General features: G+C 45.7%; 1 protein-coding gene across 3 annotated transcripts in view; it reads right to left on the bottom strand.

The window, feature by feature from the left end:
• The window catches only part of frmd5a (FERM domain containing 5a), a 110132-nt gene that overhangs the window by 14315 nt on the left and 83034 nt on the right, over nucleotides 1-12783 (bottom strand). For all 3 annotated transcript variants that reach the window (XM_014124840.2, XM_014124837.2, XM_014124838.2), the window contains exons 2-5: nucleotides 6774-6878; nucleotides 5279-5321; nucleotides 4401-4479; nucleotides 986-1083 (exon numbers count right to left, since the gene is read on the bottom strand). In XM_014124840.2, coding sequence (XP_013980315.1) covers nucleotides 986-1083; nucleotides 4401-4479; nucleotides 5279-5321; nucleotides 6774-6878 — 325 coding nt within the window. The remainder of the gene's footprint in view (nucleotides 1-985; nucleotides 1084-4400; nucleotides 4480-5278; nucleotides 5322-6773; nucleotides 6879-12783) is intronic.

The raw sequence follows: 12783 nt of genomic DNA, 5'->3' as shown, positions 1-12783 counted from the left end.
AAAATGATCTACCATTTCACAGTACCACAGTCTAACCATACATGGTTACATACAGTACATACAGTAGTATATCTAACATCCACAACATCATTCCATTCAATAAATCATTTTTAAAAAGTGGATACAGAATATGTCTGCAGTAATAACTTCAGATGAAGTGTGAACTCTTAAACAAGAATTATTAGGGCTAAGGTGAGTATTTACACAGTTCTACACACACATTACTGGCACCCTTGCCGAGGTGTTGTTAGTTCACAGGCAGCCTGAGCTGGATGTCAGCAGAGCTCTTAATGACGACAAGTTAAACTGGCCCAGGGTTGCTGTTGTTTATTTGTGACACTGAGCTCCCTCAGGCGGCTCTGACAATTCTTTCCTCCAGCGAGCGAGGACGAGGAGGTGACCAGGCAGCACCTCCTCATGAACAGAGCCAGTGTGCCTGCCAAAGGACCTGCCTTCTCTTTCTCCTAACACTGCACTTTCTGCGGCCTTCGGCTTGCTCGCTGTACCCGTCAAACATACAGCCTGCCTGCCTCTCGAGGGTCTACTGCGTGTGAGCTCCATGCTTATACAGCTAACGATACTGCTGAGAGCAAGATGCCTGATAATCATGCAGAAGGCTTACAATCTAGCATGAAATTCACATGTTTAGCATTCAAAGCATTGATCTTACTTATCAGCTGTCCCATCTTTCTTTGTCAGCTATGGTTTTACAGTGTAAATTAGTATGGAGGTGCACGTGTTGTCTGCATTAACATTTTAATTTAATGCTTTTTAGTATACAGTAGAAATCAGTCAATACGGAGGTAAGAATCCCTCAGGGCATATAATTTACAAAGCGATAACTACATCCATGTGAAAAATCCAGGTGTTTTTTCCCCGGCTGGTATTCATCTCTATGGTGGAGTGACTGGCAGAGAAGTCATGTGAAAGTGCAGTGCAGAGAGTGGGGCAGACAAATCCAGCCTGTCAGGTCCTGTCACTGTACCTTGCAGGATGAAGGCAGCCAGCATGGCAGCATCCGTCGTCTTACACAGGAGGCGGCCATGATACAGATCTCTCTTGATCTGCAGGAAGACTAAATATCTGGGACCAGAACAGAGTGGGCGAAGAGGGTCAGAGGTCATGGATCTCAGTCACCCGTCTACTTTAATGAGATTCATCAACATTATAGACCACAGTTATTTTTAGATCTATTGCAACAACAAGACATCACCACAGATAAATCTCAAAAGGATGTAAAAAAAATGGTGTGTTGGGGACAGGGTTTGGTAGGGGATGCCCTGAGGCAAACTGCTGCTATTGTCGACTGACTGTGTTTCTGTTCAAGCCTCCAGATTAGAATCCAGACAAGACCAGAGCATCTCAGAACACAGCAGCACTGTGCTGACAGATACAGCAGCTACACTGGCTGCAGACTGAGACTAACACCTGGAACAATGCAGGTGTTACCAATGGTTACAGTACAGGATTGCCCATTTATTGATTCTGAAGTGAATGTAACACGTGATAGAAACCGTGGGAGAAACGACCCAACGGACCCCAGATTCCCCTGATACCAACTTCCCACGACCAACACCAAAATGAGCCCAGGAGAACCCATGCATGTGAATGCGAAGAATATACACTACCGTTCAAATGTTTGGGGTCAAATGTCCTTGTTTTTGAAAGAAAAGTCCTTTAAAATAACATCAAATTGATCAGAAATACAGTGTAGACATTGTTAATGTTGTAAATGACTATTGTAGCTGGAAATGGCAGATTGTTTATGGAATATAGAAAGAGGAGTGGGAGGACCCGGTGCACAATTGAGCAAGAGGACAAGTACATTAGAGTGTCTAGTTTGAGAAACAGATGCCTCACAAGTCCTCAACTGTCAGCTTCATTAAATAGTACCCGCAAAACACCAGTCTCAACGTCAACAGTGATGCTGGCCTTCTAGGCAGAGTTTCAAAGAAAAAGCCATATCTCAGACTGGCCAATAAAAAGAAAAGATTAGGATGGGCAAAAGAACACAGACACAGGACAGAGGAACTCTGCCTAGAAGGCCAGTATTCCGGAGTCGCCGACGTTGAGATTGAGACTGGTGTTTTGTGGGTACTATTTAATGTAGCCTCCCACTCCTCTTTCTATTAAGGTTAGTGCCAGTTTGCGCTGTTCTGTGAAGGGAGTAGTACACAGCGTTGTATGAGATCTTCAGTTTCTTGGCAATTTCTCGCATGGAATAGCCTTCATTTCTCAGAACAAGAATAGACTGACAAGTTTCAGAAGAAAGTTCTTTGTTTCTGGACATTTTCAGCCTGTAATTGAACCCACAAATGCTGATGCTCCAGATACTCAACTAGTCTAAAGAAGGCCAGTTTTATTGCTTCTTTAATCAGAACAACATTTTTCAGCTATGCTAACATAATTGCAAAATAGTTTTCTAATGATCCATTTGCCTTTCACATCTCTGCTGTCGGTAGATTTGGTGAAGGACAGCTGTGAATTTAAATGAATATTTGACCCATCTCTATCCTCTTCCCTCATTGTGTGGTCTAACCTTTGTGCCATATATTGTCCAGTATCCCTTCAGTATTTGATTAATGAGGAAACTATATTGAAGAAAACTTCCGTGTCATTGATTATTTCCTCTCCTTTCACCCTTCCTCTCTCTAGTATGAGGTGGGCTATCCCGCCCTACCACTCTCATCATATCTCTTCCTCTCTCTAGTATGAGGTGGTCTATCCCGCCCTACCACTCTCATCATATCTCTTCCTCTCTCTAGTATGAGGTGGTCTATCCTGCCATACCACTCTCATATCTCTTCCTCTCTCTAGTATGAGATGGTCTATCCTGCCCTACCACTCTCATATCTCTTCCTCTCTGGTATGAGGTGGTCTATCCTGCCCTACCACTCTCATATCTCTTCCTCTCTCTGGTATGAGGTGGTCTATCCTGCCCTACCACTCTCATCATATCTCTTCCTCTCTCTGCTATGAGGTTGTCTATCCTGCCCTACCACTCTCATCATATCTCTTCCTCTCTCTGGTATGAGGTGGTCTATCCTGCCCTACCACTCTCATCATATCTCTTCCTCTCTCTGGTATGAGGTGGTCTATCCTGCCCTACCACTCTCATCATATCTCTTCCTCTCTCTGCTATGAGGTGGTCTATCCTGCCCTACCACTCTCATCATATCTCTTCCTCTCTCTGCTATGAGGTGGTCTATCCTGCCCTACCACTCTCATCATATCTCTTCCTCTCTCTGCTATGAGGTGGTCTATCCTGCCCTACCACTCTCATCATATCTCTTCTTCTCTCTGCTATGAGGTTGTCTATCCTGCCCTACCACTCTCATCATATCTCTTCCTCTCTCTGGTATGAGGTGGTCTATCCTGCCCTACCACTCTCATCATATCTCTCGCTAACTATATTTCTCTTTTCCTCAGCCTTCACTCTCCTTCTCCCCTCCTCCCCTCTCTCCATCCATTCATAATTCACATAATTCATTATCTGCACTCTGCATTCTGTGTTCATTTCATCACACCTAAGTGTAGACTCCCTGGACGGTAATGAATATGAGATCGGCAACCACCCGATACAAACAGGCTAGGTTGGTGTGCCTCCTTTCAACACATACACACATTGTAATAGACATTAGCAAACACACATGTACTAATGCACAGACACAAGAAACACACTCATACTCAATTGCACACGTACTTGCTTCTTTAATGTCATCATCAAGTGGTTGAAATCAGAAAGTATCAGAGGGCGTTTAAAGGCCCTATTGAGGGCACAGAGAGGCTTTTCTGGGTGACCTCATTGCAGACTGCACAGGGGAGGAGAGTCAGGAAAAGAAATGCATAAGTGATTCTAATCTGAGCTAGCTGGGAGCTAATCATGTATCATTTAGAGGAGTCTGCTAGCCGTAATTGACCCTCAGTCTTCCTCCTTCCCTCAGCAGTCAGCCAGCCAGAGAGACCAACGCAGAGCACAGCTACACAACCTCGCAATTTAGCAGCCATTCTACTTCAGAGAGCAGGCTCACTCACAAGCTTACTTAGGAAGGCTTTTTACATACATCTCAACTTCAAACAGCACTGTCTTTTTTTAATATTTATCGAACTGTTTTTAGACGAAGTGCTCTTTTATTATAGAGGCCCTTCAATAATGTCTGGGAAAAAATACTGTCTGTGCATTCAGAACACAAACATTGCTGGGGAAAATGAAAAGTGTGAGAGAAGGTGATAAACAACAGACGCTGCTTTGAGACTGCTTTAGAAAAGGCAAAAGTTATTGAAGATTTTTATACACAAAGCTTTCATGTCTGCTTTCCCTGACTTTCTCTTCATACTAGAGGCTGGGGGAGTGGTTGTTGGCATTTCTCTACTTTGCTGAGATTCACACAAAGTCCTACCTGGTGATTTCCTCTTTGAGAGCAGCGGGGTCAGGGGGGTAAAACTTGACTCTGAGACACATGGTGAACGGAGGCTGGGCTGGGGAACAAGGAAATGGAGACACAAATAGTCAGGAACATTTCATGATCACAGTTCAAATGATTAACTGAAAAAATGCTCTAAACGCACCACCTTGCAAAAGTGTCTAGCATAGTTCTAACCTGACCTGTGTTTGATTCAGAATCTATGAAGTTAGAATTTAAAATGACTAGTCAATTTAAACACTCATGAATTAAACAATCTGTGAAGGGGGCACTGATAAATGATTACCGTAAATGAAAATTAGCTTGGATCTTTACTTCATATCATCACAAGGTAAACAGTAGAATAGGCTAACGGAATCTCACTTAAAGGGAAAATAATTTTGCATCATCAAAAGGATGTGGCCGGTGACAATTTGCTTCTTGAAAGTCCAATATCTTGAAAACTTGACTGCTGACATGAAAAACATTTTGGGACTGTATCAACAGTGGACTAATGAAAACAAATACCAAAAGATAGATGTTGACTGGATTTTCCCTTTAAAGCTCTGTATCCACAATTAGGGAGACACAGTTCATGATGATTTGCAAGAGAGTGGGTGAGAGACCTTTTGTGTGGATTATCTTCTGCTAGGATTTATGTGAGTTCTCATAAGGGACAATTCATACAGTTCTGTCATTCCAGTCAAATGGAGAATCTTGAAATCCTAATACAGTAACTTCCTACCATTTGAATTCAAATGCACATTCATTAGTCAAATTAGATGATGCGTCATTAAAGATGCCATGGTGATGATACCTATAATTGCTCAATTAGCAGAATGATCATAGCGTGAAGAGGAAGACTAAAGACTTACATTTCATCTGCTTGGCAATACACTTTGTGACCTCCAACCAATGCTGCATCAACAACAAAAAGACATATGATCAAAGTGTGACAAAAGTGAAACATGTCTAAAAATCCTGCAATGACACTGACACCACGCTCATATCACTCTGCATCGCTCTACGAAGCAGGTTAAATGCAATAGACAGGAATGACAGTTCGTCGAAAGACGTTTGAAAACCTGTGTTATGTCATGTCAGCTTCATGCCTAAAACACACTGACGCATGTCTCTGTTCATATCCAACATCCATCTCTAATCTGACAAGAATCATATAATTAATGCTATCAGTTCCTGATTTGTATAATTAAATCATCATCATACTGAAGCAAATTGAACAGTGAGGGCATACAGAGATAACAGCTCTCTCTATAAATGACAGTAATGGATGGTCTTTCAAATGATAATACTATACCATCAGCATGCCTGGGCCTGCCTAGACAGACAGACAGGCAGACACTGTGCAGTGGCAGTGCTCTCTAGGGTCAGTTCAGAAGGTAACTCTGGTTTTGCCAGTATATCAGGCACTGATTCATCCCCCATCCTTCTGGCAACATTCACTCCATCAATTCCCTCTCTCCGCCAACCCCTCACCCCAACAACAACCACTGAAATAGCCCTGAGTGGCAGCATAGGAAATGCAGGATGGGCAGGACCGGTCTTGTCTCTGATGCTAAAACACATAATGTGAGCACATGTTAATTCTTCATGAATCAAGCAGTGCAGCTACAAGCCATCTCAGAGTAATAACCCTCTGTGCTCTGTTGCTGCTGCTGATGATGATGATGATTGTATGAGTGTCTCTCTAAAAGCGTGTATTATGAAAGTGTTTCACCTGATCTGTTTCACCTGTTCCTGTGATCGTCTCCACTCCCTCCAGGTGTCGCTTATTTTCCCCAGTGTATTTATCCCTGTGTTTCCTGTCTCTTTGTGCCAGTTCGTCTTGTATGTTTAGTCAAGTCAAACAGCATGTTTTTCCCCGTACTCCTTTTCTATTCTCTTTTCATAGTCTTCCCGGTTCTGAGCCCTGCCTGACTCTGGGCTACTTTCCTGCCTACCTGATCATCCTGCCTGCCCTGACCTTGATTCTGCCTGCCCTTCGGTACCTATTGGACTCTGATATGGTTTTGACCTTTTTGCCTGTCCACGACCATTCTCTTGCCTACCCCTTTGGATTAATAAACATTGTAAGACTCCAACCAACTGCCTCCTGTGTCTGCATCTGGGTCTCGCCTTGTGCCTTGATAGAAATAAATAAAATAACATATTTTCAATCTGGCCCTGTATCTCTTTGAACGGTCACCTCTACTGCAGTATGCTTCATCCAACACACACAGACACACACACACACACACACACACACACACACACACACACACACACACACACACACACACACACACACACACACACACACACACACACACACACACACACACACACACACACACACACACACACACACACCCGCTGCTTGTCTGGGTCTACATATCTGATGCCGAAGTAGTCCTTCTCCAGCAGATTCAGGTGGTGGCAGATGAGGTCGAACAGATACTGTCCTTTAGCATCCCGCTGCAAGAGAAGGGAAAAACAATAGCATGAGAAACTCACAGCGAACACAAGAAAAGACCACAACTAACAACTTAAAAGGACATTTTGAAGAAATATCCCCACTTATAGGGAACAAGTGGTCCGGCCCAGCCCAGGAACTCAACAACTTCATGAGGACATGAGGGAGAATGTGAGATTGAGGGAAAGAGGGAGGTAATTACTGATAGCAGAATGTGCTTCATATTTTCCAGACCCTGTGGAGATATCCAGGATTCATCCAATATTAATGACAGCCACTACAGCCATCTGCAGAGTCTAGGCCTGAAACCCTCCATAGCTAAAGCACAATGAGAGAACGGATTAAGTGCGCTGACAACTGGCTGGGTTAGACTGACATTTGTTCAGGGACAGGAAAGGGAGATGACGGGGAGGGTGATATGATGGGGGATGATACTGGGTCTTGAAGACTTTATGATAACCAAACAACGCACATGAAGTATCACACAGTATGAAGATTTAAAGGCATTAATGATGTATGAATGGATTTAAAGGCATTAATAGGAGATCAAAGAGAAGTCAACTCACTTGGCACAAATTGGTGAATCAACATTGTTTCCACATCATTGCAATCCCCCAAATTCTATGTGATGACGTTGAATCAATGTGAAAAACTGAGTTGATTTGAAAAAAGTCCATGACATGGTGACATTTTTGGCTGATTTCACTTTGAATTCACGTTAGTTGACAACTCAACCATATGTAAATCAAAACTAGACATTGAACTGACGTCTGTGCCCAGTGGGAAGACATTGAAGGAGAGGATAGAAGAGGACAGGAGACTGCCCACCTTCACAAGCCTTTCCCCTCCCTCTCTGATACATCGCTGAAAGACTTATCCAGCTCCCAGCACTGATTACCATTTAAAATGTCACTCAGACCAACATGTAATAGCCACACTCTCTGAATTATTCCAGAAAGATAAGTTATTTGAGTTTCCAACAAACATTGTACACCACCATTACAAGTTGTTTTCCCTCAGGCATTTGTGAGGGCTGCTGGTATTAGCAAAAGCACACACCTGGGATGATTACAGCTCATTGGAATAGGGTGGTGATCAATTCAGCAGGCAGGCAACTAATACATCTCTCTCCTAGCCTACAACCTAGGAGTTTTATACTGCAGGCTCAGCCAGGCTGTCAGCTTAACACTGTGTCAGTCATCTAACTATAGTCTAGAGGAATGGCACTGGTCCTGTGATGAGCATGTGTACTGGGACTGGGTGGACTAGAATTCTGACACACTGGCACTGTGTTTCAATACCCTGTTCTTATACAGTAACAAATCAAATTTTATTTGTCACTTGCGCTGAATACAATAGGTGTAGACCATACAGTGAAATGCTTACTTACAAACACTTTACCAACAATGCAGTTTTAAGAAAATACATGAACAAAGTAGCGATAAGAATAACAAATAATTAAAGAGCAGCAGTAAATAACAATAGCGGGGCTATATACAGGGAGTACCGGTACAGAGTCAATGTGCGGGGGCACCACTGTTGAGGTAATTGAGGTAATATGTATATGTAGGTAGAGTTATTAAAGTGACTATAAATAGATAATAACAGAGAGTAGTAGCAGCGTAGAAGTGTGTGGGGGGGGTGCAAATAGTCTGGGTAGCCATTTGATTAGATGTTCAGGAGTCTTATGGCTTGAGAGGAGAAGCTGTTTAGAAGCAGAGAGAACAGTCTATGACTAGGGTGGCTGGAGTCTTTGACAATTTTTAAGGCCTTCCTCTGACAACGCCTGGTATAGAGGTCCTGGATGGCAGGAAGCTTGGCCCCGGTGATGTACTGGGCCATACGCACTACCCTCTGTAGTGCCTTGCAGTCGGAGGCCCGAGCAGTTGCCATACCAGGCAGTGATGCAACCCGTCAGGATGCTCTCGATGGTGCAGCTGTAAAACCTTTTGAGGATCTGAGGACCCATACCAAATATTTTCAGTCTCCTGAGGGGGAAAGGTTTTGTCGTACCCTATTCACGACTGTCTTAGTGAGGTTGGACCATGTTAGTTTGTTGGTGATGTGGACGCCAAGGAACTTGAAGCTCTCAACCTGTTCCACTACAGCCCCGTCGATGAGAATGGGGGTGTGCTCGGTCCTCCTTTTCCTATAGTCCACAATAATCTCCTTTGTCTTGATCACGTTGAGGGAGAGGTTGTTGTCCTTGCACCACGAGGTCAGGTCTCTGACCTCCTCCCTATAGGTTGTTTCATCATTGTCGGTGATCAGGCCTACCACTGTTGTGTCATCGGCAAACTTAATGATGGTGTTGGAGTCATGCCTGGCCATGCAGTCATGAGTGAACAGGGAGCACAGGAGGGGACTGAGCACGCACCTCTGAGGGCCCCCGTGTTGAGGATCAGTGTGGCGGATCTGTTGTTACATACCCTTACTACCTGGGGCGGCCCGTCAGGAAGTCCAGGATCCAGTTCCAGAGGGAGGTGTTTAGACCCAGGGTCCTTAGCTTAGTGATGAGCTTTGAGGGCACTATGGTGTTGAACGCTGAGCTCTAGTCAGTGAATAGCATTCTCACATAGTTGTTCCTTTTGTCCAGGTGTGAAAGGGCCGTGTGAAGTGCAATAGAGATTACATCATCTGTGGATCTGTTGGGGTGGTATGCAAATTGGAGTGGGTCTAGGGTTTCTGGGATAATGGTGTTGATGTGAGCCATGACCAGTCTTTCAAAGCATTTTATGGCTACAGACGTGAGTGCTACGGTTCGGTATTCATTTAGGCAGGTTATCTTAGTGTTCTTGGGCACAGGGACTATGGTGGTCTGCTTGAAACATGTAGGTATTACAGACTCAGACATGGAGAGGTTGAAAATGTCAGTGAAGACACTTTCCAGTTGGTCAGCGCATGCTCGGAGTACACGTCCTGGTAATCCGTCTGGCCCTGTGGCCTTGTGAATGTTGATCTGCTTAAAGGTCTTACTCACATCGGCTGCGGAGAGCGTGATCACACAGTCGTCTGGAAAAGCAGATGCTCTCATGCATGTTTCAGTGTTACTTGCCTCAAAGCGAGCATAGAAGTTATTTAGCTCGTCTGGTAGGCTCTTGTCACTGAGCAGCTCTCGGTTGTGCTTCCCTTTGTAGTCTGTAATAGTTTGCATGCCCTGCCACATCCGACAAGCATCGGAGCCGGTGTAGTACGATTAGATCTTAGTCCTGTATTGACGCTTTGCTTGTTTGATGATTCGTCAGAGGGTATAGCGGGATTTCTTATAAGCTCCGGGGTTAGAGTCCCGCTCCTACAAAACGGCATCTCTACCCTTTAGCTCAGTGCGAATGTTGCCTGTAATCTATGGCTTCTGGTTGGGGTATGTACGTATAGTCAATGTGGTGTCACGTCCTGACCAGTAAAAGGGGTTGTTTGTTATTGTAGTTTGGTCAGGGCATGGCAGGGGGTGTTTGTTTTATGTGTTTCGGGGTTTGTTGGTTAATGTTCTATGTTGGTAATTTTCTATGTTCGTTCTAGTCTTTCTATTTCTATGTTTAGGTTATTGGGTTGACCTTCAATTGGAGGCAGCTGTTCCTCGTTGCCTCTAATTGAAGGTCCTATTTAGTAGGGGTGTTTTTTCATGGGTTTTTGTGGTTAGTTGTTCCTTGTGCAGCTGTGTGCCTCACAGGACTGTTTTTTCGTCGTTGTTTTGAGTTTAGTGTTTTGTTTCGTTTTCTTCTCTTCTCATTAAATAAAGAAGATGAGTTTACACATTCCCGCTGCGCCTTGGTCCCATCTTTGGACCAAGCAGCGGAGGAAGGAGCAGCAGAGGTATCTGGAATCATGGACATGGGAGGAAATTTTGGATGGTGCAGGACCATGGCACCAGGCTGGGGAATACCGACGTCCTAAGGAGGAGCTGGAGGCAGCCAAGGCGGAGCGGCGCCGTTATGAGGCATTATACATGCCAATTGGCAAGTGTGAAAGGCACCCCCAAGAATATTTTGGGGGTGGGGCACACGGGGAGTGTGGCTAGGTCAGGCAATAGACCTGAGCCAACTCCCCGTGCTTATTATGGGGAGAGTTTGACGGGGAGAAGAGCGCCGGTCTATGCGGAAGTGCGCACGATCTCGCCCATGCGCAGGCACAGTCCGGTGCGAGCGATACCAGCCCCCCATAAGTGCCGTGCTAGAGTGGGCATCCAGCCTGGGAGAAGTGCGCCGGCACAATACATCTGGCCACCAGTGCGTCTCCTAGGCCCAGGCTACCCTACGTCTGCTCTACGCACGGCAGCCATCAGGCCTCTGCACAGCCCAGTTCGCCCTGTGCCAGCACTCCGCTCGTGCAGGGCTACTGTTACCACCCAGCCAGGACGGGTTGTGCAGGCTGTGCGCTCCAGACCTCCAGTGCTTGTTCATGGCCCGGTGTATCCAGTTCCTGCTCCTCGCACTAGCCTTGAGGTGCGTGTCTCCAGTCTGGTGCCTCCAAAGCCAGCACCATGCACTAGGCTTCCAGTGCGTCAGCCCAGTCCAGTACGTCCTGTTCCCACTCCTCGCACTAGCCTTGGGGTGCGTGTCTCCAGTCTGGTGCCTCCAAAGCCAGCACCATGCACTAGGATTCCAGTGCGTCAGCCCAGTCCAGTACGTCCTGTTCCCACTCCTCGCACTAGCCTTGGGGTGCGTGTCTCCAGTCGGATACCTCCAGTACCAGCCACACGCACCAGGCCTCCAGTGCGTCAGCCCAGTCCAGTACGTCCTGCTCCTGCTCCTCGCACTGGCCTTGAGGTGCATGTTACTAGTCTGGCGCCTCCAAAGCCAGCCCCACGCACCAGGCCTGTAGTGCGCCTGTCCAGTCCAGAGCTTCCGGAGACAGTTCCCCGTCCAGAGCTTCCGGCAACAGTTCCCCGTCCAGAGCTTCCGGAGACAGTTCGCCATCCAGAGCTTCCGGCGATAGTTCCCCATCTAGAGCTTCCGGCTACAGTTCCCCATCTAGAGCTTCCGGCGACAGTTCCCCGTCTAGAGCTTCCGGCGACAGTTCCCCATCCAGTGCTTCCGGCGACCTCCGACAGTCCGGAGCCTGCAAAGACGGCCCACAGTCCGGAACCGGCAGAGACGGCCCACAGTCCGGAGCCTGCAGAGACGGCCCACAGTCCGGAGCCTGCAGAGACGGCCCACAGTCCGGAGCCTGCAGAGACGGCCCACACTTAGTGCCAGTGTTGGTCTGTGGTGATATGTAGACAGCTATGAAAAATACAGATGAAAACTCTCTAGCTAGATAGTGTGGTGTACAGCTTATCATGATATACTCAACCTCAGGTGAGCAAAAACCTTGAGACTTCCTTAGATATCGTGCACCAGCTTTTGTTTACAAATATACATAGGCTCCCGCCCCGTGTCTTACCAGAGGCTGCTGTTCAATCCTGCCGACAGAGTGTATAACCCGCCAGCTGTATGTTATTAATGTCGTCGTTCAGCCACGACTTGGTGAAAGATAAGATATTACAGTTTTTATTGTCCCGTTGGTAGGATATACAGTTGAAGTCGGAAGTTAACATACACTTAGGTTGGAGTCATTTAAACTCATTTTTAAACTACTCCACAAATTTCTTGTTAACAACTATAGTTTCGGCAAGTCGGTTAGGATATCTACTTTGTGCATGACACAAGTAATTTCCGCAAAAATCGTTTAGACAGATTATTTCACACATAATTCACTGTATCTTAATTCCAGTAAGTTGACTGTGCCTTTAAACAGCTTGGAAAATTCCAGAAAATGTCATGGCTTTAGAAGCTTCTGATAGGCTAATTGACATCATTTAAGTCAATTGGAGGTGTACCCGTGGATGTATTTCAAGGCCTATCTTCAAACTCAGTGCCTCTTTGCTTGACATCATGGGAAAATCTAAAGAAATAAGCCAAGACCTCA

This window comes from Salmo salar, chromosome ssa10 (assembly GCF_905237065.1).
Source record: "Salmo salar chromosome ssa10, Ssal_v3.1, whole genome shotgun sequence".
Lineage (NCBI taxonomy): Eukaryota > Metazoa > Chordata > Actinopteri > Salmoniformes > Salmonidae > Salmo > Salmo salar.
This window is presented reverse-complemented; position numbering and strand designations above follow the sequence as displayed.